Source organism: Pangasianodon hypophthalmus, chromosome 15 (genome assembly GCF_027358585.1).
Source record: "Pangasianodon hypophthalmus isolate fPanHyp1 chromosome 15, fPanHyp1.pri, whole genome shotgun sequence".
NCBI lineage: Eukaryota > Metazoa > Chordata > Actinopteri > Siluriformes > Pangasiidae > Pangasianodon > Pangasianodon hypophthalmus.
The window spans coordinates 13,202,556-13,230,314 of NC_069724.1; the positions used below are offsets into that span (position 1 = coordinate 13,202,556).

Sequence of the window (27,759 nt, forward strand, 5' to 3'; positions counted from 1 at the left end):
AATCACACCTAAGTGTAAATCAGTGTATGAATGTGTGTGTTCGTGGTGCCCTGTGATGTACCGGCGTCCCCGCTGTACTTGAACTCTCCTGCCTTGCACCCAATGTTACCAGGAATGTCTCCAGGTCCACCATGGCCCTGACCAAGATAAAGTGGTTTCTGAAGATGAATATTGAATGAATGTATACTGTTTTGCTTATTTTCATCTACAGTGCAGGATTTGACTCCAGTTCAGGAATTGACTGCATTTTGTGGCTATATGACTTGACTTGCGAACGGTTGTATTCAGTATGTCAACCTTACCACTGTTGCCTACCTGAAAATGTCACTGAAAGCCACTGATTTGTTGGGAGAGGAGCAAGCTATACAGCAACAAAGAGATAACCTGACACACACGCATATATATTTACACACACACGCTTAATGTCTTATAATATCTTTATTGTTTTAAACCTAAAGGCTACAGAATCAAATATTCCACGCTTTGCTACATATTAACTAGGATTTAGCACAAGATTTCTTTTTTACTGACAGCAAATAATAAGAAAAGCGATAATAGCACAGATCTATTACTAAACATAGCAGTCGGAGTTTCTACATCCCAGAGCACTGGGTATTTTGTCCCTGGATCATCCTCCTCAGATTGATCATAGACTGCTGGCTAAAGTGAAACACAAAGCTCCAAAAGGCTTCTTAATCAGAAACAGTAATAATCTTACAACGTCTCCTATGGCAACACAGACACTGGATCTTACTTCTCATGGGCTATTTACAGTTAGGCTCAAAGGAGGAACCATAACATACATTTACCATGTATTTTGTCACCAGTATATGATTTTTTTTTTGTTTGTTTTATTACTGTTATTTATATATCCCAGTCTGGACATAAAACCACACAAACAATATGCTTGGAAACAAAGCACAAAAAAATCCCATACAGTATCTGCAACATGCCTTTTACAATGAATCAGACAGTCATGAACCTACATGGTTTCTAATGGGTCCTTTGCTTTTGATATGCGTCACAGACGCATGCCTTTGTACAAACAATTATCTGATATTCAATACAATAAAAACTGAAATTATACAATAAAGGTAATCATAAATAAATAACTTGTACAAATGAACTATATGAGTAAAAAATTAAATAGAAGAGTAGAAATGGAGAATAGTGTTAGGTAAGTCAGATGGGGAACAAGCAGGCATGGCCACTGAAGTATCAGCATTAGCAGCCTCATTGGCTGACAGTATTGGGTGGTTTATCATCATGCTGGACGTTGCCATTTGGAAGCCATGGTGAGACGGAGCGTGACATGGTCTGCTTAGCCATGCTGCTGTAGTGGCTGATCACCGTGTAGAAGCGTCCACGAGAGTGAGCATCCTGTGCAGTGTAGTAGGCCTCAAGGGAGGCTGGGATGCATCGCTTGTGCTGTTGGAGTGCAATTCAATCATTTCAAAAGCCCAAATTTCTTTCATCATCTGATTACATGCTTGCAAACTGAGATCAGATGATGTTCTAAGATTTATTTTCAATCAAGTAGTAAATGAGCTATTTTACATTCTCGGCTTTCCAAAAAGAAGAGCGTGCATAACATCATACAATTATATGTGATTATGTGAAATTTATTAAGGCACACCAGTGCTTTCTGACACCCAATTAAAACTCACCAACTGACACCATCAGAATGCAATTGCTACTGAACTGCTAAAGTTATTTCCATTTGATAGCCTGTATCAAGTTAATATTATTTGTATTATTATTGGACATTTACTGCATGTACCTTATGTTCCACCATCACAACTGTATTTGTTGTACTACATCAACTTGCACAGCGTGTATTTGTTGTCTTGAATGTTGTTGTCTATTGGACTGTAACTTCCTTAATTGCATTACATGTTTGTCCAGTGAATATCTTGTACCACACTGCCACTTTCCTTCATAATATACTGCAACAAGGTTGTGAAAAATGCTATTTTTTCCTTCTGTTTACTTGTATATGGCTAGAATGACAATACAGCTCTCTACCCTACTCTAATAAGCCATATTGATCAAACACCTACTGACTATGATTCCACAACACATGCATCAAAGGACATGTGAAACAGTTAATTTTACTAACGTGTTAAAAACCTTAGGAACATTAAACATATGGGCTTTAAAATGTGGGGTACTGTATTTTTCAAGAGCCTGATTTAAGGAAGTCCTTACTGAGAGAAGTCTAATAAACACTCACTCACCTTGTACACAAAGCCATCTGGGCAGGTGTGGTCATAAGTGAATGCCTTGTACACCACTAAAAACACTATGCAGGCAAGAAATGCCAAAGCCAGGACAATTAGGATGGTGACCTGTGGATGAAAAAAGGACATGTCCTTAGTGTAACAGTCATCAATGTTTGTGTTATCAAAGCTTTTTTTTTTTTATTAGATTGTCGTAACTGTCACCTTGTGCTATACAATCTTCAGTTGTCTTGCTGTATTTTACCAGTGTCTCAAGTTTTCTGTAATATCAGTAGTTGATGCAATTATGCCAGACCAACAATCACATGCATAAAACGTTTTTTGTTTTTTTTTTTCAGCCACCTGACCTATTCATTACAACTAAGTGATACAAACGAGGAATCAGCATACACTTCAAGCACCTGTGGCTCAAAAGAGGCTGGCCAAGTACTTCGTTAAGAGCTATCAGCACAGAAAAAGGGAGGCAACTCTCTGTCTTTCAGCTGCAGTGTCCATAACTGGGTGTCAGTGATTACAGAATCAGAATCAGAATCAGAATCAGAATGAACTTTATTGCCAGGTATGTTTACACATACAAGGAATTTGTTTTAGTGACAGAATCTCCACAGTGCAACAGAATGACAGTGACAAGACAAGACACAGACAATAAAAAGAATAATATACAAATATACAAACAGACAATGTACAAATAGCAAAAACACAATATACAAAATAAACAATTTGTATGTAGAGGTAAGTTATGTAAGTTACCAGCTAATTATAATGATGCAGATAGATATGTTACTGATAGAGCCAGATGACAGCTACAAATTCAGCCACATTTATTCTACAAAAGTACTTTGACAGTTTATGGTTATTGTTCCTTGTACCAGGTAAAGCTACATGACCAATAACTGCTAACTGCTCTGAATTTTATGGTAAGATGACATAAATTAACAGACAGCCATGTATATCATACAAAATGCCCACTGTTTGTAGTGTAGTTTTTGTGACATAATGTCTCAGTAATATAGTCATCATCACTCAGTCATCATATTTTCAACATCAGGAATAACCTGCAACGTTAGAGGTGACGTTAGAGGTTTAATGTGACTTTCTGTCTACATGAATGACAGGATAGAGAGAGTAGGCGAATGAAGAAGAGTGTAACTTTACTGTAAATTGCATTTACTGTAAACAGTAAATGCAAATTAACCCCCAAGCACTTTAGTTGAAATTCATCTCCCAAAAGATAAGATGACAGGTGGATACTCTATTTCTTAATTTCTATTTCTCAACGGTATATAAAGACAAAACAATACGCAATTACTGGCTAATTTATTAAGAACAACAGTCCACCTGCTCGTTCATGTAATTATCCAATCAGGTAATCATGTGGCAGCAGCGCAATGCATAAAATCATGCAGACTCGGGTCAAGAGCTTCAGTTAATATTCACATCAAACATCAGAACAGGGAATAACTGTGATCTCAGTGACGTTGACTGTGCCATGGTTGTTGGACTGTGCCACATAGGTTGGATTAAGTATATCTTTTACTACCTTAACTAACAGATCAGAGAGAAATCCACCAGTTCCTCAAAAGAAGAAAGCCATCAGGAGGATTCTTCACCAGTTCAGCAAAGCATAAGCGTTGATAGACACAGAGAGGATATAAAAAATTCTTGTTGAAAGTGCAGGTTTTTGTGTAAAAAACAACCAAAATCACTAATGTCAGATCTTTTTCCACCTTTAATATGATATAGCAACCAACAAAATTCAAGTGAAAAACAAATAGAAATGCTTTAGGGGAAAAGAAGAAAAATTTTTACAATGTGCACACATACAGTCAGGTCCTTAAGTATTTGAACAGTGACACAAAAAATGGATTTGAAATGAAGCAATTCAAGTTTAAATCAAGTGGTTTAACAGAAATATTGACCATTTAGGAATTACAGCCATTTTTTTTTTTTTTTACATAGTCCCACCATTTTCATAGGCTCAAAAGTAATTGGACACACTAACATAATTAAAAATATAAGGATTATGTAAGTGTGCCTAAAACATACATGTGATCACATCAAACCATGTGGCAAAACATATTCTGGTCTGACGAGACCAAGGTGGAACTTTTTGAGCATAATTCTAAAAGATATCATTGGTGCAAGACAGTTTATTACCCAAAGAACACCATGACCATGGTGAAGCATGGTGATGGCAGCATCATGTTAAGGGGCTGCTTTTCTTCAGCTAGGACTAGCACCCTAGTAAAGAAAGAGGGACTCATGGGTAGCTCCAAATACCTATCCTGCAGGCCACTGTTTGACAGCTGAAGATAAAATTTTTTTTTAAAAATCACTCTCCAGCATGATAATGGCCCAAAGCACAAATCCATGTGAAAAAAAGAACAGCTTCAGAAGAAGAAGATCAATGTTTTGGAAGAGCCCAGATTTAAATCCTATCGAAAACCTGTGGAATGATATGAAGAGGGCTATGCACCGGGGATCGCAATTTGATAGATCTGGAGCATTTTTGCAAGGAAGAATGGAATTAAATTTGCTAAATTAAAATGTGCTACATTGGTACATTCTTACACAAAAACACTGAGTGCTACATTACAAGCAAAATGTTCTTGCAAAGTGTGGGAAAAGACCTGCAATGATTTACCTTGGTTTCTTTTTTTTTTTTTTTTTTTACATAACAAAAACCTGCAATTTCAACAAGGGAGAGTGTAGACTTTTTGTATTATCCACTGTACCCACATAGAAATTATTTGCAACTACGTTTGCATATATTTTTGTCAGAATTAAAACATTACAGTCAAACAGGCAATTTAGCCAGTTTTTGTTTTTGTGAGATTTTTTCACCTAGACAACATAGCCTCAGCAGAGACTGAGACTAAAAAGCATCTTCCTTCTTTTGTGCCTTAATAGGCCAGCAGCACTTACTACAGTGAATTCACAATTTCTTAACATTGCATGGTGGTTCTGGTGTTAACCTTTTTTTTTTTTTAATAAAATAGTTATGTCATTTGACTAGGTCAAAAATTGTGCTTAATACACTGCTATCTTTGGTGTGGTGGCTTTGGGGCTACAGTTGCCACGAGCACCTTCGTACTCAGGACTCCATCAGTGGACAGTGGATAGATTTTAACCAACTGGACTTCTTGCAAAAACTACATTGAATTTACTGGCTGCACAGTTGCACTATTTGTCCATATAGTACACAATAATAGAAGGGATTTATTTATAATCGCACTGTCCGTTAGCACCCAGATGAGGATGGGTTCCCTTTTGAGCCTGGTTCCTCTCAAGGTTTCTTCCTCATATCTTCTCAGGGAGTTTTTCCTTGCCTCCGTCACCTCTGGCTTGCTCATTAGGGATAAATTCACATATTTACAATATATTTTTTGAATTCATTTATTTCTGTAAAGCTGCTTTGTGACAATGGCCATTGTTAAAAGCGCTATACAAATAAAATTGAATTGAAATTGAATCGAATTTACCAAGATGATACCTCAGGCAGACATATGAAAAAGTTGGAGGATATGGAGGAGAAAGTGGCCCGAAAATCTCTTCATTACAAACGTCTTTACAAACCTACTTGTTAGCTACCCAGATATTTACTGGTCTAGAGCTGATGCAACTATTCAGCCTATATCCCAAGATGCAGCATGGACACAATACAAGGGCATTCAATGAATTCTGCTTGTTGAACAGATTCTGCTTGTTACACCTGTAGACATTTTTCACTCCCTAGTGCTCCAGTAACAGAATCAAAAACAGGTTTGTCAGAACTAAAAACTGTATTGTGTTATAGCATTGTGTTATAGTGGTGGCTTTAAAGACCATGCAAAATCAGAACACCATCAAAGTGCCATATTTCTATGAAAGCAGCAACAGATTAATACTGAGAGAGACTCAACAATGATAGAAACAGTAAACAAAGAAAGGGAAAGGTGAATAAAAGTGAATCAGGCATACATAAAACAATATCAGAGGTCCCCTTACTACCTCCACCCGCTACCCAGAACATATCCTGGAGAGGACACAGAGAATCAGATGGATCCAACAATAAAGGCAATCTTAGACATTTTAGAAGAAACTGGAAAAAGTACAACCCTCATATATAAAAGCAATTGGATTCAGCTGGCAACACAAAATACACCAACAGTAGAATTCAAATGAAGTTCATGAATACTCAGACGAGATGGTTCATGACAGCATAATTTGTGAGGGGAAAGAAAGTGAAGTTTTTTTTTGCCTGACTGCAGATGAGGCAATAGTCTTCATAATGGTGCAAGACATTGGGTGGTAGTGTGTCTTATGCAGTATGCAGGAGATGTATCTCTCAGAACTAAAAGGAGTTGCAAACTTTTTATACTTGTGAACGTATGTTGAAGATATTTTATTGTCCTTGATCACAACGTCTAAAAAGAACCAGGTCGGTATTGTTATAGCTATGAGTTATTTATGACAGGTAGCTGGGTAGACCAAATGTGATCAATGAACAAAGTGATCACAGGAATCTCATCCTGTGGGGGGCTTGACTACAGATCATCCTCATATGTTGTGTGTGACCATGTCTCACCTCTGCGGAAGTCACACAGCAGAATGTAAAGTCAGACTCAACTTTCCTCAACTTGTATGTTACTAATGAAGGAACAGACATACAGTGGGTTCAGAATGTATTCAGAGCCCTGCATTTTTTGCACAGTTGATTGTATTGTATATGTAATTAAAAATGGATTGAACTGACTTTTTGGCCAATAATCCAGTGTGACAAAGCAAAAATGTTTTTTCCTCCAAATTTCTTGAAAAGTAAAAAAAAAAAAATAGGAAAAACTTGGCTAAGGCACTCCAATTTGAGCTCAGGTGCATCCTGTTTGCTATGATTATCTTAAGATGTCTCTAGATCTTGCCTGGGGTCCACCTGTGGTAAATTCAATTGATTAAACATGATTTAGAAACGGACACACCTGTGTGTGTAGAGCTTCAGAAGTCCTCATTCAGAGACAGTAGAACCTGCTGGAAGGACAACCATCTCAGAAATGCTCTGTCAATCAGGCCTTTATGGTCAAGTGGCTAGACAGAAGCAAATACAGAGATGTCCTCGAAGAAAACCCGCTACAGAGTGCACACAACCTCAAACTGGGGCAAAGGTTCACCTCTCAGCATGACAAAGACCTGAAGTATACAGCCAAGACAATGCTGGGGTGGCTTCGGGGCAAGTCTCTGAATGTCCTTTAATGGCCCAGTAAAAGCCCAGATTTGAACTCCGATATAGAGACCTGAAGATGGCAGTTGCCAGATGCATCGCATCCAATCTGATCTGAACCTGACAGAGTCTACCACGAAGAAGAGGAGAAACTGCCCAAATGCAGGTGAGCTAACCTTGTAGAGACTTACCCAAGAATACAAATCTGTAGTTGCTGCCAAAGGTTCTTCTCCTGGGTCTGTATACTTGTATAAAAAAGAAAGTTTTCAGTTTTTGATTTTCAATAAATTTGTTTTTGAGTTTTAAATAGAATTTTCTATAAACATATTTTCGCATTATCATTATGGGTTACTTTGTGTAGATTGATGACCAAAAAAATCTCATCTAATCCATTTTAAACACAACCCCCTCCAAAAGTATTGGAACAGCAGGGTGAAATTTTTGTGTGTGTGTGTTTGCTATACACTGAAGACATTTGGGTTTGAGATCAAAAGATGAATATAAGATGACAGATCAGAATTTCAGTTTTCATTTCCTGATATTTACATCTACATGTATTAAACAACTTCGAACATGGCACCTTTTGTTTGAAGCCACCCAATTTTTAGGTGACCAAATGTGCAGGAACAGATCTTCTTAAAATAAATTAAAGTAATTAACACTTAATATATTTTTTTGTATATCCCATGCTTGCAATAACTGCATCAATCCGGCAACCCACTGACATCACCAAAGTGTTGCATTTTTCTTTTGTGATTGCTTTTCTAGGAGCTTCTTTCAGCTGTTGTTTGTTTTGGTGATTGACTTGGCCAGTCTAAAACTTCCACTTTTTTCTCCCTGATGAAGTCCTTTGCTGTGTTGCCAGTGTGTTTTGGGTCATTGCCTTGATGCATGCTGACGTTCCTCCCAATTAGATAGGATGCATTTCTCTGTAGACTGGCAGTCAGAATGTTTCTGTAGATTTTGAATTCATTCTGCTGCTACCATCACAAGTTACATTAATAAAGATTAGTGAGTCTGTTCCAGAAGCAGCCATGCAAGCTCAAGCCAGGACACAACCTCTGCTGTGCTTGACCAATGAGTTAGTATGTTTTGGATCATGAGTAGATCCTTTCTTTCTCCACACTTTGGCCTTTCCATCACCTTCCAAATTTTCTGGGTCATCTCTGTATTTCTTTGTGAATTCCAATTGATGTTAGTACACCAATAGTTTCTTTCTTTTTCAGGAAATTCCAAATTGGTGATTTGATTATTTGTTTTTTCCCTCTTTTCTCAGCTTCAAAATGGCATCCTTTACTCCCATAGACAGCTCTCTGGTCTTCATGTTGGTTTATCCTTTTTAACAACAAATGTCTTAACATGCAAAACCCAGGGCTCAAACCAAGAGTAGCCATTCAGAACTATTAATACTTCGGAGGGGACTGTAACATCACATATGACATTTCAAAAATTAAATTTTGGAACTTTGAACACAACTCTTAAAGAATTAATGATCAAATTAAATAAAATGATTTTCATTTGACTGAAAAATATTTTTTTCATTTTCTATCCGATTTTTTTTTTCAGGGTTAAGAGACAATTGCAAATTGAAGAGACAATTGCTTTTGTTTAGAGCCAGTGGTGTAGATGCTACTGAAAACCCTGTCTATTCAAGAAAAATCAGGCATGGACTGCATGTTGGTGATTTGCATAATCCATAAGGCGCATCCAGAAAAATCAATTTAAGCAGGTGCTTAGACAAAATCTGAATACATGTAACTTCTCCACATAAACATTTATGTAACTTTTAGATTTAACTCACTGACGTAGGTTATATGCCAACTATAATCACGGCTTATAATGTATCCCGCACAGTGTAGTTAAATATTATATTTAGCTAAATATTTGTTGTTAGACTGTAATTCATGATATTGTGATACATGATCTATATGATAACCAAACACATACAACCAAAAAAAAAGGGTTATGTGAAGATAAAGTAAAGTAATGTTTATGTGGATATTCAATCAAGACTCTCTGATCAAAGGTACCATCAAGCTCTGATGAAAGGTACCTTTCATGGTCTATGGGCTACAAACAACCCATGCCAGATGACCTAATTCGCCAATGAAGTACTTGGTATATGAAAGTAAATCCTGTAATAGGCTCCAAAAGCAGTTAAAATACATGTGACAGTCTCCAGGTATTAGTCTTACTTGGATTCTCACACAAAGCTTCTCTTGTACCATTCATTTGCTCTCTGAAAATGATTCATGCTAGGCTTACTTTGAAGCCCTATTCACACCAGAGAGTGAAGTTAACATTATGCACAGCCAAATCCACCTGGATGACTCAAACTCTGTGTCAGCGTTAAATGAGGTAATTTCAGCTCAAACACCACTGTGTGTCTATCGGAACATTTGCTTTCAAGAAAACAATGTGGTTTTTACATTTTACATTAATTGCTCCTTCCCATCTCTGATCATCATTACAGCGCCCTAGTGTTCAGCTCCAAGGCTGTTTTTGCTGTTGCTCAATTACTGATGTTTTTCATGTTGCTGCTCAGTATAATCCAGATATGGAGAACCATAATCCCTGAGCCAGATTCCCTCTGCAGCTCCACTTCCATTGTCTATTCAGGGTCATTAATACATTACACTTATTCACAAAACAGATTAAAACATTTGGTGGAATGCATAACAAAATCAGTCTCTTCACAAATCAGGCTAATAATGAAAATATTAGGGTGTATATATTTGGTAAACATAATTATATATGCATAGACATTGGAAGACATTGAATTGTGTTAATTTGTACTGTAAAGAAGCAAGTGTCAGAAATGAATATTTATATAATTTTATATTTGGAATCTGTATATTATATATAATGTTGCAGGTGGTCTTACGGTCTTAAATGCTTCTATTCTCTATGCATTAGCTTTTGTAAAACAACAATGCTGTAGCATTTTGCTACTTTTACTATTTATCTCCTCCATCATTATAACCTCCTCTATCATTATAGACCAAAGAGTCTGAATTCACTGAGTCCCATTTTCTATTCAAATGTTCTGATATAAGATTTGACCATTACTGTCATTGCGGCTTGAAGTGTCATACTGTTTAAAGAATAATGCTGTTTATACTAGTTTTTCCCCAGAACTTGCACATCTGTGAGGTATAGAGAAATCTCAGGTAGAGTTTATCCACAAAGTTTCGTCAACAGAAAATTATCTGAAAATATCTGGGGTCATATTTAAAAAACCTCTGAAAACAAATAAACAAATAAACAATATATCTAAATTGTGATATACAATACAGTTACAATGCAAGCGGCATATTCCCATCTATTCTGTCTGATGAAATCTCAAAGCAATCTATTATTTCTGTTTTACTTGGTTTTTTCACTGTGTATATAAAATTTCAGACCTGGCCCAATCTGGTCAATAAAGGGCTTTAATTTTTTTTTTTTCGTTTAAAATTGGTCCTTTCGTAATGCTCGGATAGAAGAATTCGGTTTATTGGTAACGTTCCGCAAGGAAATCCCATGATTCCTTGTGTGTACATAACAGTTCTTCAATTCATCTACAAACGCAGTCCAGGGCCATTTTTTTTCCTCATTTCAACACTTATTTCACCACAAAGAATGTGGACATTACATATTTCTCTTCTTGAATGATGCATACTTTATTTGCAATCATTATTTCAGTAGACAGAATATTTTTAAACTAATTTTCAGAAAAGATAATGCAAATTACTCGCTTGCAGCTGTTGAGATCAAGGTCAAACGATCCCTAGTGCATGTGCTTTTCTATGGGGTCACTTCCGAATTATAATAAAAGTGGCTCACACAATGTAAACTTCTTGAGCGTTACTACTCCGTCAGAGACAGAATTAACGTTAACCTTACAGTGGGGTCCTTAAGCCTGAACTGAAAATCCAAACTCCTTCCCAGATAATAGCAACAAGGTGGTTATGGGTTAAATTTCCGATGTCATTAAGTGTTAGTGATTAACTGTCAAACTGTCAAACTGTGTTTGAGACTGTGGGACTGTTTTCTGTCCACTGAAAAATAACAAATCTAAAAACACTATGTTTGTTTATACAGTTACTTTATTTTAGTTTCTATCCTATTGAACAATCTTTTTGTTTTTTTAATTTCATGAAATTTTGTTATTAAGATTTGTTTACAGCATTCTCAAATGTAATTTCTGTTTTTGTTTAAATTATCTCATTTAAAATGCTCTAGAATTTGAAAATCTAACCAAATATTAGGTGAATTGAGAAATGTGAATTGAGTGAATTGAAAAATGTTTATTGTTAAAGGTTTATTGAATTGAGAAAGGTTAGAAATTATTTAATTGTTTTTTTGGGGGTTTTTTTTGTAAAAAATCTAGATCCAATCTAAATGGTTCTAAAATCTATTAAGAGCTGCTGAAAAAAGACAGTTAATAAATATGGAGTATATTTCTACAAATCTTGAATTTAGCTCTGGCCATTTTTTGCAGGTGCGAGATATTGTTAGTAGAATCTAATCTTACACAGTCATAATAAACAATATGTAACAAGCCATGACTGTTTAAAAGATAACCCACCAAAAATGCAATATGCCCACTGAGGGTCTCATTCACAATATTTGCAATAACCATATTAATAAGTAATTAAGCACCAAGAACAACATGAAACGCTGCTTGTTAATGACTTTTGAACCTGAGCAAATGCAAACAAGAAGAATCCACATTGCTAATAAGGTGACTGTGTGATTCGACATTAATCTGCTAAGTGTTGTTCCCTGCTTTATGAAAGAAACAGAACCTGTTTACCCCCTTAAACTCCCTGGCGGGTCCAGACACAAATTCCTCACTCTTGACATTTTTGTATTAGTTTCACACTAGTTACAGAATAATTCATAGTAGGTACTTAATATGCTTCAAAAATTAAAAATTAGCTGGAGATGTAAGGGGTTAAACCACCTGGAAATAATAAATAATTAATTTATTAGTATTATTATTATTATTAATAATAAATAAATAATTTCCAGGTGGTTTAACCCCTTAAAAGCATATGTGTTTTATCTGGAAATGTGTATCATGTGTACTGGAGTTTTCAGATCTTTAGTAACCAAATTCAGCTTGGCCCTATCAACGTGTCAGGGTCTAATATACGACTGTTTAAATGTGATTGCTAATAAGAATAGTTATTTAAAAAGGAATTTATAAAAATATTCCTTAGTCAGAGAGGAGGTTATCTCCAGCTTTGGAGGACATACTTGTACCTCTGACAGTATTCACAACTAGCTAAATGGATAACTCCATAATGGTGTACATATGGTCTGAAATGTACAGGCGAGAAGAATTAAAGGGAACATGGCTGTATGACAGCACTCTTTATTGCAAATACTGCATAATACCTCACTTTTTGACTTTGTTGAAGGTCTCAGCATATATGCGCACGAATACGAGACAGTATCCAAGTGATTCTCACCACCCCTGGCGTTTAGGATGGGTGAAGTAAAGCAAAGACGTTTTTTGGCTGCAGCACTGAACTGCCAGCCAGTTTAAAAGCTTCTGTGGGGCTTTATCCAGAAGCAGAATAACAAGACCAGCTCTCCAGGGCAGTCTCTCCCACACAGACAATCCACTGGGCATCCTCACTATTAGTCATGCTAACGGTGTACACTCAACACTGAGGGAGGGAGGGGAGAGAGAGAGAGAGCGAGAGAGAGACAGAGAGAAAAAGAGAGCAGGGAAAACTGTTCTGTAGCACTAATTGCTCCCAAAGCACTCAGATATAAAGGACTAACATGAGGGAGAAACAGTAATGGTAATGTCCTTTTGGTCTGTCCTTTTTCATCACATTTTCACTGGACATTTTATTAGCCAACATAAGGTTAGCAATTTACCTGACCAAAACTAGCCACTACAGATCAGTAGGTATGACGCAAAGCCGTACGTTTCATGGCAAAATGGTTTATCCAGAAATCTGTATTGCATGTAAAAATTCCCATATTCATCTTTTACGTCTACAAAAAAAGAACAACTTTGTTTTGTCCACTTTCATAATCCATTTCGAGTTTTTTTTTCCATATTGAATAATCAATACAATGTTTATATGCTGTGTGGGGTTACTGAGTGACTTTGCTGATGGACATCCGGTTTGCCAATATTCTGTAGGTCACAGTCACAATCATTTAACAAGATCAATAATTCAGTAAAAGTCACCACCAGTGTCTGGGGTTAGTGCATGACAAAATTTTGTTGGTTCAGGGAAGAACTACAGTGGGTTTGGAACATATTCAGACCCCTTCAGTTTCTGTATACTTTGTGTTATAGATTTAATTTAAAATGGAGTAAAGTTGTTGCCAGCAATCTTTACACAATAATGCATAATGACAAAACAAAAACATTTTTGGAAAGCAAAAACAGAGTGCACACAACCTCAGACTTGGATGAAGGTTCATCTTTCAGCATGACAATTGGTACTTTTACAAGATACTGAATAAAGGGTCTGAATACTTCTCTAAATGAGACATTTCAGTTTTTTATTTTGAATAAATTTGCAAAGATTTCTTGTTTTTGTTTTGTCTTTAGGGGTTATTGTGTGTAGAGCCATTTAAATTAAATCTATAACACAATAAAGCGTGCAAAAATGGAAGGGGTGTGAATACTTTTAAACACACTGTTTATGTCAAAACCAGTCAATGTTGAGGTTCGTGTGCTGGCAATAGAGCACAACTCTAACATGGCACAACTGAATAGTGCCAAAGGAGAAGGCAAGTGTGTATCTTAGGCTATGTCCACATTATTCCCAAAAGATCTGAAAACTGCATTTTTGTTTTAAAACTCTCTCCGTCTACACTGGCGTTTTCAAACATTTTCCAAAAATTGCTTGTTCACACTGAAACGTCTGAAAACGCTTACATCCCTATATTGTGCATGCGTAAAAACGTAAAAAGCTTTGGCCTGCATCATTTCCATCAGGCGTTTATTCACTTTCCGTCTCTTTGAATTGATGCGGCATTGTCAAGGAAAAGCACTGAGTTTTTTAAATAGACAGACGAAGAGTTGGAGCTGTTGCTTGCGGGTAACCCAAGACTGTAAAGTTGCAAAGGCAGGTGAAAATGTAGCCTGGGAATCGTGCCAAAACAAATATGGTGAAATACTGGACCGGTTCAAGGAGCACTATCCTTCTGCTGACGCGGCTTATCCCGACAATAAGAATGATCTCACAAAAGTAATAATAACAACAAAATTGAAGGTTATTAGGCTTAAGTACAGCCACGCGGTGGACTCCAGAAAGAGAAGCATGCATGGTAGAGTAGTGTTGCTGTACTTCGAGCTCCGCGAGCAGATTTGGGGTGGATCTCCGTCCGTCACCAAGATTAATTTTGTCATCAAAACCATGGTTATTAACAACGACGATGATCCACAGTCGGTCAGTAGAGATAGTCCTTCCCCTTTGCTCTATAGCTCTGCTTCTTCCCCTGCTGCTGCTAGCACTTGAAGTCCGGGCTCGGACACAGAGGGGATGTCTACCGTGATCCAGAACACATGAGAGACAGGCTGAACACAATGCTGTCGACCTACAGGCAAGCAAAGCTGAAACAAAAACTATCAAATGATGGGCAATTAATTGTGCTTGCTCGGGAGGATCTCAAGCTGAAGAGGCAAACATTTGAGAGGATGGAGGCTGCAAACAAAGACTTTTCAGTCTTTGAACATACGCAGACTGACTTCCAACACTGAAAAACTTACAAATTCAGTTGCAGAGGGATTTGCACTAATGAGACAGGTAATGGCCTAGATTCCATATGTTGCACCACTACAGCCGGCACATTACACCTCACATCATCAGCATCATGCTTACCCATATGGTCACAACTCACTCAGGCCTGTTGTTGCTTCAACCCCTCCTCCTGTGGTGACCACATCAACCCCACAGCACCATCAAGATGCTGCTCAGTTTTCTAACTCAGGATGTCTTTTCTCTGATGTCATACACTTTAACTAACACTGTAATTTTTTTAGTTTGTCATGTCTAATGTTTAATACTTAAAAGTTCCGTTTTTTTAGTTCTTGTTAAAGGACCTTGTTTAATTGTTGTGCAATTCTTGGTTCAACTGTAACAGCTTTTTCAAATTTAAGGTAGCCATGGTTACAAGAGCACAATGTGTGCCCTTTATGTGTTATTATTGTTATATAAGTTTATTGATGGACTTTTATGGTACTTCTGTGTTTTCTCAAATGTCTCTTCTCGGATGACAGACAGATTGTTTTGTGTACTCATTTCAGTTTGAATTACTTATGTAAATTATGTAAATTCATGTCAGCAATTCCTACAAGTGCATGAGTTTTTGGTAATGTTCACTGTATTGTTTGACAGAGCACAATTTAAAAAATGTTTTAATATCAGCAATGATAAGTCCAAAAAAGTTTTTTTTTTCTCCCTGGTGCTGTTCTTGATATTGGAAAAAGTTTAAAGCCCTTTGAGAAACAAATGTGAAATATGTTATAAACAAAATACATTATGCTCTGGAATGATTTCTCTGTAGCTTCACGAGTGTTATGCAAGACAAAACAGGCACTGATAACATATGCAAGATCATCCAGATTGCCCTCTGCAATGCTCCAAACTGTGCTTTTAAACGCCCAAAGGCAGGCCCAGAGCAGTTAATCACCATTCTGTCACAGTGACAAACCAAAGTACTGTTCCTCAGTAGTAGCTCCTCCACTCGCATACTCTTTCATAGCATAGGGCAGCAGGGGGTACGCTGGGTCTCCCAGTCAAAAGACAGGAACGGGATCTTCTGCCTTCAAACTACTCTTTGACAAAAAGGGATCTTTCCGTCTGTCAAGTAGCCACTGATTTTTGAATTTGCAGATATGTGCGCATCATGAACACTGCCAGACAACGTCCATGGACACATACTTGTAATCACAGGTATCCTGTATGTTCAAGGAGAATTTGCCATTTCTGTTGATGTAATCAGTGGAGTTTACTGCAGGCCATTTTATTTCAATATGTGTTCAGTCTATAGCCCCAAGACATTTCAGCATTCCGTGTGTTTTGTAAAACTTTGTGACAAGGCTCTGTACTTCTGGTTCTTTAAATGGCAGTGAAACATACCTGGGATCCAGGTGAAATGTGATAGCCCTGCACATTTCTCTGATTATTTTAGACACAGTTTGTCAGGCTAATCCAAACGCATTCACCATTTTTCAGAATCTACCTTTGTTGCGCAAATACATACAACCTTCGTAACAACATCCACTGGTGGTCTCAGTCGTGTTGTCTGGCCTTGAATATGAGGTTGTAAAAGTTCACTCAGATGATATAGAGAGGTGCTAGACATCCTAAAATTCTCACACCACTCCTCGGGCACGATAATTTCATGTACAAAATTGTCCCACCATGCACTGGTGCATCCAGGTCTCACCCAAAATCGCCATTCCGTGTACGGTCTGAAACGCGCTTGTCCTCGTACGGTCACAATTGCGAGTGAACATTCCGTCCTCTTTGAAAAAAATGCAATCTGAAGGTTGTACAAAGTGACATTAATCTTTAACAATGCTATCAAACTGGATAGCAGGCACAACAACTACACTACAAAATCACCCACCATCTTGTTTGTTTTGAGCTGAATGGGTCACATGATTGTGTCACATGACTAAAAATACATCATTGTTTTTGAATATCTCCATTTCCCCTGTTCTCACTACAAAGCAAAAATGGCATTTTCAAATTTATCCACATGGCAGAACATTTTCGAAAAGCTCTGTTTTTTTCGATGGACAAAAATGCTGTTTCAGTGAGGACACAAGGCCAAAACGTAGAGAAAAAAAAATGTGCTTTTCAAATTTGTCCGGATTAATGTGGATTTGAGACACTAAGACCTAAGACACTACTCAAATGATTGACTATTTCATATGTCTGGGTGGATGACTGGTCACAAAATATTGCATGCCTGGGAGAAAAGATTGACAGAGCACAATTAGAGAAGTTTGTGTCTTTGAGTGGGAGTTTTGTAGGCCTGTTTTAAAGAGCTGTCCTGAATGTCTGTCTCTTTTATGTCAATGACAGGATGAGTTACAGGGAATGAAGAGGCTCTGGGAGCAGGCTAAGATCCTCACTGACCTCAGAGTAACAAACTGGCTTAGGGAGGACTGCAATACATGATGTTTTTATCTTCAAGCCTCTCAATGCTACTAAATCCGCATCATGTCCTACTGTGAATGAAACTTGAGCAATGCCAACTGGTACAAGAGTGTGTGTAAGAGGGATTAGTAGTGTAGGCGTAAAATATGTGGTGCAGAACAAATATTTATTTTCCTTAGCAAAGGGAATTATGATGTTAATTTAAAACCAGAATTCATGCATATATTTTGACAAATATTATTTAAAATAATGAATCAGCAAAATGTAACTGATCGAGTTGCAAGTAAGGTATGGGATGTGCTTCTAAAAATATGATAGTACATCAAAGTCATGTCTGTAATGAAATGTACACAGTTTACACACAGACCATAAATATTACTCACACTCTCAAAGTCTTGCTGCCAACTGAGAGTGACTTTTTACTATCTGATTGGCTCAAGCTCTCTTCCCAAAGCTTGTTATTAACAGCCTGTCTTCTTTTTTCACTGTTGCTCTCTTTATCACTCCCCCTGTCTCTCTCATTTTTTTTCTCCACACCCAATAAATAGGAGGCTAAATAAAAGCCTTCGGGTCCAGGTGGTGTGTGAGGATCTCAGTAACTACGTAGTCAGCTCTCAGAGAGACGTCAACTGACAGGGAGCAGTGCTGGCTCAGTGTCCTATCTCTCTATCACTACCTCTCTGTTTTTATTTCACTTTCCTCTTTCATGCTTACCAACTGCATGCCATTCATCAATCAAGCCAGGAGATGCATGTCTGAGCCTGAGATTGTGCAGCTCTGTGTTAGCATTAATCATACATAGATTATACATATATTTTGCATTGTATAGGAAAATGCAAAATATATGTATAATCTATGCTTACATGTATGGAAGAGAGAGGAATAGAATTTAATCAGTATCAATTATGGGTGCAGAGGGAGTATTGATATTACTTATTAAACGGTTTATGTCCCCATTCACTGTATTCGCCAAACAACAAAGTGATGGTCAGCTCATGTATCCAAGCCATGATGAATGCCCAGATCCTCCTTTCTCAATTATGTTGTCTTATTTCCTTATTTATTTTAGTATGATGTGTTAATATGTTCTGCTTGGCTACACCAGATACCAAGAGACCTCTGCTTTTCTTTGTTTTGAACATTTAATGAGGGGGAACATTCTTCCTCCAACCGCTGGTGGAGCAACAGCAGGGAATACGGCCGAGTTCCATTGGGAGCCTCCAAGCAACAGAGCTGAGCGATTAGTTCGCTTTTTTGTATTCTAAATGATGTTTTGTATTCTAAATATCAACACAGAAATCAGCCCACAACAAGAGTCAGAGAAATTCCAGGCCTGCAGCTCAGTTGACTCATTTGATGGAAAATGATAAACAAAGGAGGGAAAACGTATTAGTCTGAATATTCTGCATTTCAAAAAAAAATGCCTCCATGAAGTGTATGAGTTACAGAGAAAATATGCTTGGAATATCAGAGACATATGGTTCTTGTTTTTTGTAATTTGCAACAATACTGAGAGAGTTAAGCCTCACAAGTACTGTCGTGGAGAGCTTTGTTCCACATCTCAGTCACATCCCCGCTTAAGACAGACAGGGAGCTTTGTGTTTGTACTATATAATTTGCCTTTCCCTTTATCAGTTACTACAGTGACCTTCACCACTGAAGCAAAACGTCCTACTAAATTTTTGAATTAATTAAACCTAGGACGTCAGTGCTGCCAGCATCTCCCTGATACATACACTGAACCAAAACAGACTCAAATATTTCAGTCCGGAGCGCACAAAGATCAACGGCAAATCAATAGAGGCTGTATAAATCTCAGTACTCAATACAATATATCAGTGCTTTTCAATACCAGTCCTGTAGTAGCTGTGTCCTACATACGGTATAATAAGGTGCTTTTCCTGATCTATTATACTTGAGACAAGACAAGAGCCAACCTGATTTGGGTTGAACTGGGTGTGTTAGAGCTGTGAAAATACTATGCAGTGCGTATTGCAATGCAGTGCATGCAGGGTACTCCAGGTTAGGCCTGGTTAAGGACATCTCAAGCATGGCCAAGGTTGATAGGTTGATGGCCAGGGCCGAGGGAATGTGACTTATGTATTGTGTGCATATACAAATAAGTTATTGAACCAAACATAACCAGTGCATGAAGGACAGCATGACAAATTTCTTAAAGACTTAAGAACTTATGATTCTCCATCTGTGAAAACAAATAAAATACAGTAAACTGCCATATGAGATAAACAAATCATCATGTGATTCACTTTGTATAGACATGCAATAGGAACAGATTCTCACCATTTTGTTTGCAGCACTTTAAGTTACCAAGTACACATTTAAACATTTACTTTGACTTTGGGGAAATTAAAAATATTGCTACAGACATTGTGTCTATAGCTAAATGATATGTTGCATCTAAATAAACTACAATAAACTGCATAACCTTGCTAACCTACAGAGAGCACGAGTCAATGATGTAGCAATCTTTCCAACTTTGTAGTGAGCAAAGCAGGAAATTCATCATTATCTGTACTTGTGCACCCAGCCTTGCAGTGAGTGAAGTGCAAAATGCTTATGTAGGCAGCCTAAGCATAATGTCCTCCTGAAATTATGAAATATGTAGCAAAAAGTGATGTTCGTATGGGTTTTACAAGATCAATTCATTAATTCATTTTCAGTAACTGATTTATCCTGGGCAGGGTCATGGTGGAACAACAGTGGGGTGGAATTCACCCCGAACGGGACACCAGTACATCATAGGGCATGATGGGCACACAGTGTAATGTAACCAATCCAGGCGGACACGGGAAGAACACGCAATACTCCTCCCAGACAGTAACTCAAGCTCAGAATCGAACTGGGGACCCTGGAGTAGTGAGGTAGCAATACCACCCACTAAGTCACTGTGCCACCCAAGTTTAATTTATATTCAATTTAATTCATTCTAGGTACTTGTGCCACCTATGTGTTCCATACACATTTCATTTTGTTGATTGTTAGAACAGATGAAGGTAGTGCATGATAAATGCAAAGCTAAATGCACTCATTTATTATCTGTGTTTTATTCATGTTTTTATTCATACTCTTAAAACCTTATTTTTAAAAAATGATTATAACATTTACAATTTTTCATTTAGTAATGAATGGCATGTTGGATTTATAGTTACATTTAATGTTTAATCCGCAAGACAGGTTAGTTCCATCACTCATGTTACAGCAGCTATAAACAATCATTCCTTCACAAGCCTCTCTTTTTTCTCGCTCTTTAAGCAACTAAGACAAAATATTATAGACTTTGAAGTTACGGAGAAACCAGAAAAGTCCTCTTTGCTGAAAACTTACTGACCATCACAAAGCGCTGATACCGTAGACTCGTTCTATAAATGTCGAGGTTCAGGATACGGTAGATTTGATATTCATATACATAATCTAATGCATACACAAATCGTGGGTTGACAAGCAGTGCTGCTGTGTATTTAAGGATAAACAATTTAAGAACTGATTTTAAGAGAATTAAGCCATACCTTCAGTCTCTCTGACACCCCATCAGTGAAGCTTATGGTGTACTCCTCCACCTTGGGCACCTTCATCTTGGCCTTGTTCTTCTGCTCCGTCTGGTATTCAGTTCGTGTCTTTACCACCACCTGCGCAAAAAGTGGGTAAACACAGTATAACACACACAAAATGCACAAAATAAACTGTAGAAAATCTTTTAATTTTTCATCATCATGAAAAATGAAATTACTTTTTTAGCTTGACGGTCCTCTTAGTCCCTGACCTTGTGAACTAGCATGAGGTGAACTAGCATTTTTGGTAGAGACTACAAAGCACTTCTGTAAGTATAATTTTTGAATCTCATTGTCATTGCATTTACCTCGCTCTTGTTTTTAAAACTACTGGTAATGCTTAACATCCCCTGGCTATTCTAAATTACAGCAGTCCAACCCATTTTCTCTCCCAGTCCCTACTCCACACCATCAATCTCAGGAGTGCATACCCCTTTCCCTCTCAATGTGCAATGTTGTGCCTCCCATTTTTCATCAGCATTTTCCAAAAGTAAACTATAGGTAGAGTAATCTAAAATTAAGAAGAGAGTGTGAATAGACATCCTGGTTGATTACAATGGGGCGCTCAAATGCAGGGTTATATACAACTCCCCTGCTCTTGACATATCACAAAATTCCCCACTCCCCAAAAGCCTAACAGGCAGCTTGCCAATTAGCTTCTAAGGCACATGTATCAACGCCCATGGGCCAGACATGAGCCGCTGCCTTGTTTCATTCAGCCCATGCAAACCTGTGATCACCACACAATTGCCTCCCTCACTTGCTGGGGAGCGGTGTCGTGCCAAAGAGGTATTAGGGGCGTATGCCCCCCTGGTGTGAAGTCAAATTATTTTGACCAGTTGCAATTAAGGGTAGTCCATCTGGCTCTGAAGTTCTTGCCAGTTCTCAAATGTTGGCATGATCTGCAGAGACAACATTGTGAAGGTCAGATATATCAGCCATCAGGGCAACACAAGGCTGAGGACTCTCTCTGCTGGGTCCCAGCATAGGACCTCCACCTTGTGCTAAATTAAAGACCATCCTTATGAGCCTATGCATGAAGTTTACTTGAAGTGTGTGTCTTTGAACCGGCTTCTTGCTAGCAGTCACTTCTAGCAGCAGCTTGCCTTGCATACACTGGTGGCCAGATGACTCTGTGGTGGCCTTTGGGCAGGGATTTCTGCCCAAGGTCATATTACCCAACTTTGTGACTCAGTCAGTGGACCTTGCAGTCTTCAGTGAGGGCAAGCTTGAAGAGCACTCATTGCTGTGCTGTGCTTCTGGTATTATTTAGGCCAGACAGTAGCTATCTTATCCTCAGACAAACTGTTCATTTGTCATGGAAAAAAGACACAGGGTGCTCCCATGTCTAAGTAGAGGCTGGCCCAGTGGATGATGGATGCCATCACCTTGGGCCATAGAACGGAAAGGGTGGGTGCCGAGATCCTACTGTGAAATGCCTCTCCATGATAAGCATCTCTTCCAAATGGGCCTTATATAGGGATGTGCCACTCCAGAAAATCTGTGCACTCTCCTGTTTTTAAAAAGATGAGCACCTTTCAAGTCAGTAATAAGAACAGTCTGTTCCTCATAACATTGCTGGTACACATTATCCAGGTATTACATTATTAACCTTATTCACAATGTTAATGAAACACTGCATTGAATTTATTTTGCTCAAATAAACTCAGAAATCCAGTCAAGTTACCCAATGTTGGCTGGATGTCTAGTGTTAGCTACCGCTAAAGGTTGCAGTGGCCTGTGTTGAGGTAAAATAACAATCTGCTAAGGATAAAATGGTAATCTTGAGATTCAGATTCAGATTCAAGTAGCTTTATTGGCATGGTAAAAGGCTTTACATTGCCAAAGCACTGGTAACATTAAATTATAGACATACACATTTACACACAATTTAAAAAAAAAAAAAAGTTAGATAAAATAATAGCAATAACACACAAACACAATTATTTGTTTTATTATCCAAATGTTTCTGAGCATTTTATTCATGTTTACAGTGTTGAAGTTATTGTGTGGTTGGTGGTCATGTTCCACTGGTTACTCTTTTTGTCGTGACACAAACGGATTGAGCTTGCTGAGGTTTCTCCTAGTAGATGTGGGAGTTTGTTCTTGTTTGGCATTAGATTGAAGTCTTTTTCATGGGTTGTGAAGTGGGGGGAAAAATGTTTCCCTAATTTGTGTATAATTAGGGCAAAAAGTGCAGTCCTGTTTCCACTTCATTTTGTGTGCAGTGGGGGCACAGCCTGTCTTCGGGAGCCAGGTCGGTCTGTGTCTGTGTATGTCCGTCTCTACGGCAAGTTGTGATGACTGAGTCTGTACATGGTCAGGACTTTTCTTAGTTCAGGGTCGATCACTGTGCTCAGGTATTTTGCCAATTTATATTCTCTGTTTAGAAACAGATAACATTCTAATCTACTTTGCTGAGTTGTTGCTTCTGTCCAGTGGTTTAGATATTTTTCTTTTTGTCTTTTAATAATTTGATTTGGTCTGTCTGGGGTTTTTTTCTTCTGGGGTTTGGCTGGACCTGTTTTGGATTGTAAAGTCAGCTCCAAGACCAGCTGGCTGAGGGGGCTTCTCTCTGGGGTTAGCTCTTTATCTGTTGTAAAAGGCTTTATGTGTATAGAAAGCACATTACAGTTATCTGAAGATCATTTACTTTTACTTTTGATTTTACATTATTTTATTCAGTTGGTCTTAATGTTTGCCATCACTTTTAATGGTACAATTACTTATTCAAACTTTTCATCCACTATATACACATGTGGCTGGGTTACCAGTCCATCCAAGGCCCATCAGACAAGATATCCCAAGATCAGGAGAAATTTCAAATAAGCATCACTGTGAGCATACTCTGTATCTCATGATTGTTTTGCTACAATGGGTTTAGGAAATGAGGTTAAATTGGTGTCCTGGAAATAATCTAGTTGCCTTGGCAAATAATGCCCTAATTTATTTCCCCTAGATTGCCTTTAGTCATGCATATAAAACCAATCACATCTCTTATGTTGCCTTCTAAATGTGTCCCTTATACTAACTGTAGACTGATTTGGTCTGTTCTCACAAAATGTTCACAGTCTGTAAACACAAATGCCTCAAATCCAGGAAGACTGAAGGGTTCCTTTGTTGTCTGTATACATGTTTACGGAAGCGTTAAAATCCTAAGTGTATCTGACAGTGCACACATAAGCCTAAAACCGCAGATCTGACAGTTCAATTGCGCATACAAAGCAGATGCTTGACCTTAAACATATGGGCATGCTGTTTTTATATTTTATATATAGTTTTACTGTAACACAATATTTATTCTCTCCCACAATATTTATTCTATTTATTCTCTAGAAAGATCCTGGACCACATTTCCATGCATAGCATATTCTCTTTTAGTTTTTTTGCCAACGTTTTTGCTATGAGCTGTAGTGTTTTCACTTCACATCACACAAAAGATATTGCTCGTGTCTGACTAGTGCCTTTACTTTCCCTCGACATGTTTAACCGCGAGGGGTCTGGGTGTAGTAAAGCGTGAATTTGTCTCATGCTTTATTTTGCATGGTTTCATCACCATTACCACATATGGGCATGCTTCTGATTCTGAGAAGTTCATCTGTTATACTCGCTTGCTAATTGATATATTAATATATGTGAGAAGTGATAAACTATAAAATTAAACCAAACAAGTCACAGATACTCCTCCTTGGTGCATTTCATAGCATCATGAGCATTGCATTCATGTTTTGTTTTGAGTTCATGTCATATGGATTTATGCTGACATGTTTTTATTTTTTTCTCTCCAAAACATTTTATTTAATACATTATTAACATTCCAAATTTTCTCCTGTTAATTTTAAAGGTGGATCACAAAAACTGTATCACAAAAAGAGAAACATATACATACTCTGTACATATACATTTGGGAAGCTGCGTTGGTGCAGGAAATAAGGGCATGTCTAAAGACAATGAATTTAAGATCTTGTTATCTTGAGTCTTATTTTACAACCGAATATCCACACTTTCCATATTTTGTTCTGCATTTCAAAACTTTTCCAGGGGTGGAATTGATTGTAGGCTAAAATCCATTCTATCACAGACTGTCTTTGGTTTTCCCTGTATTGATAAGGTCAAATATATATACCTCAGCGAAACAGGAACTGGTCATAAGCTACAGCTTATGGGGACGTATGAGTTCCTGGGGACTAAAAGCAACTTGAATAAAAATAGGATTTTTTTTTTCAAGGATGTCATTTGGTTTTCATTAATTCCTTAAATATTATTTAAAGATTCCAATCATTCTTCCACACATTTTTGAAAAAAAAAATTAAAAAGAGGTTCTTTAAAAACAGAAGTTCTTATGAAAATGATTTTCATTATATCAAAGGTCAGTAGTTTCTCCAATTATTTGAGCATAGAATTTGAATCATACTGTGTGATTTTGTTTAAATATTGCGTTTATATTAAAATCTTTTTTCTTTTTAAAGAGTGCCAATCATTCTGTACCTGTACCTTGTTAATACCAACGCTAATGACCCTTAATGCAGCATGTTGGCTAAAAAGCACATTCATTTATTCATTCATTCCTTTCAATAAAATAGTCTCTTTAAAGACGTGCTTTGCATACTGCTTTTTGTCAAAATAGAAATCTAAAAAACATACAATTAGAAAGCTACAAAACATAAGTGAGAAATGGCTCAGAAATAATGAAAATGGCTGTTTCTCCTCAAGAACTATAATGAATCATAAAGGATCATGAACATCCCATGGCAGATATGTGGGAGTGGGCGTGGAGGTTTTGTAAGGTTAAGTGGGTGTATTACTCATGGTGCAGAATAACAGAATGCTGTATTATATCTGTGTATGTGTGGAGAGGGTGACAAGGCACTTCACTTAGCAGGTGCATGCCCTGATTGTGCTTTTCTCAGTAGAATCACTAATGAACCAAAGTGCAATTTGGCATAGGCTTCAAAACATTCTTTTTTTTTTTGTCTGTTTGTTTGTTTCTTTGGTTTGAGTCAGCAATATGACCTCTTTAAATCCTTGACCCTGTTTGCTGACCTGTGTTCCCTGCTATCTTGATATCAACATGAAATAAACAGTAAGGCATCACATAAGGCATCTCATTCATTCGTTCGTCTTCAGTAACAACTTTATCCTGGTTAGTGCTGTTGTGGATCTCTAGACTATCCTAGGAACACTCTGTGTGAGGCCGGAATACATAGGGACGGGTCCCCTGGATGGGACGAGTCGCAGCTCACCATCAGGCATGTCAACACGCAAAACTACTAACGTCACCGCCAAGCCTTTAATGTGAATGCAGACAAGGTATGGAAAGGGATGTGGACAATATGCTTCACTAAAATATTGTAACAGAAATCATTTCAAGTCTGTAGTTGATACAGAGAACATAACCAGGATGTATTCGTAAAATGTTCAACTTAATTGTACTTCTCAGTCAAGATGATTGCCTTTGACAGACCCCAATAATATCATCTTGCTGGAAGGAGACAGGGTGAAGACTCCATTAGTCTGATATGTTGGAAGATCTGATGAGTGCTTATGTAAGATGATGGCTGTCAGGACACAAATGTGCCTTACCTTGTCTGGCGCTTGGTACTGAAGATTACTAACATCCAAGGGCGTGATAAGGGGAACAGTTTGAAATCCATCTTCAACGGTCACTGCTTTAATCCCTTTGTCCTGTAGATTACTCCCAAGTTTAACCATCTTTATCCAGGTATTTCTCTTTTTCACCAGCCTGGAAAAGGAATCATTTCGGCAGCATGGTCAGGCTTAGATTCTGTCAAAGCTGCACTGATAGGATTTACTGGATTTACCAACCAAACACACAAAAAATCTTCTGGTCTGTCTGACTGCATAGTTTTTTAATCAGACATAATGATATTTTCGGTCATAAATAAAACGTTTGTTGGTCATTGTAGTGAAAATAAGAAATGCATTCCTCTCTCGGACAAGCCTTGTTTTTAAATATGCAGCGAGAATACCGTCAGTAACGATTATAGCTTGCTCAGGTACCCTATATATATATATATATATATATATATATAGTATTTGTTGTTAGTGTTAGGGTACCTGAGCAAGACATAATCATATATATATATATATGTATGTATATATGTCTCCGCACCTTTTATGGCTTCTTACCAGTCCCAGCAATGCACCTCACCCTCAGTCATATAGTAAGCGCTGATCTAGGTTTCCATACTCACCAGAGGAAGCGGTGTTTTTGTTGAAGGCAGTCGGGCGGAGACGGGCGGGCGGGCGCGCGCGCAGCTGTGCAGAGGAAGGAGGCAGTATGGAGGAGGTGAAAGACTGCGCTCCGGGGAAACGCTCGAGCCGCACAGCGCCTCTTCACCAGCGCGCGCACAAGCGAGCCGACGCCGCTAGAGGGATCCAGAGGAAAGCAAGCATGCTGTTTTTTTGTCCAAGTGCACGTTTAATCAGGCGTCATGACAGTAGGTCACGACACGGCACAAAGAGGCTGTTAAGAGTTGATACAGCAGAGCAATATTTTAGGAAACTTGGCAATACATTTAGTGTTGTCCTTCTGTAACACACCGAATTCACTGGCAGGAGATGAGGAAGAACATTAAATGCTGCAGTGATGTGCACTTCCAGCC

General features: G+C 37.9%; 1 protein-coding gene across 2 annotated transcripts; it reads right to left on the bottom strand.

Annotated features, from left to right (window-relative positions):
- Positions 1-423: 423 nt before the first annotated feature.
- Positions 424-27,759, bottom strand: nsg2 (neuronal vesicle trafficking associated 2). Of its 2 annotated transcripts, none has more exons than XM_026941426.3 (5): positions 27,349-27,759; positions 26,717-26,876; positions 21,092-21,211; positions 2,238-2,348; positions 424-1,428 (listed from the first exon to the last, which is right to left on the bottom strand). In XM_026941426.3, exons 2-5 carry the CDS (start codon positions 26,843-26,845, stop codon positions 1,234-1,236), a joined length of 555 nt encoding a protein of 184 aa, XP_026797227.3. In that variant the 5' UTR covers positions 26,846-26,876; positions 27,349-27,759; the 3' UTR covers positions 424-1,233. The 2 variants fall into 2 exon arrangements, with proteins under 2 accessions (XP_026797227.3, XP_026797229.3); XM_026941428.3 differs by having other exon boundaries at positions 27,267-27,759.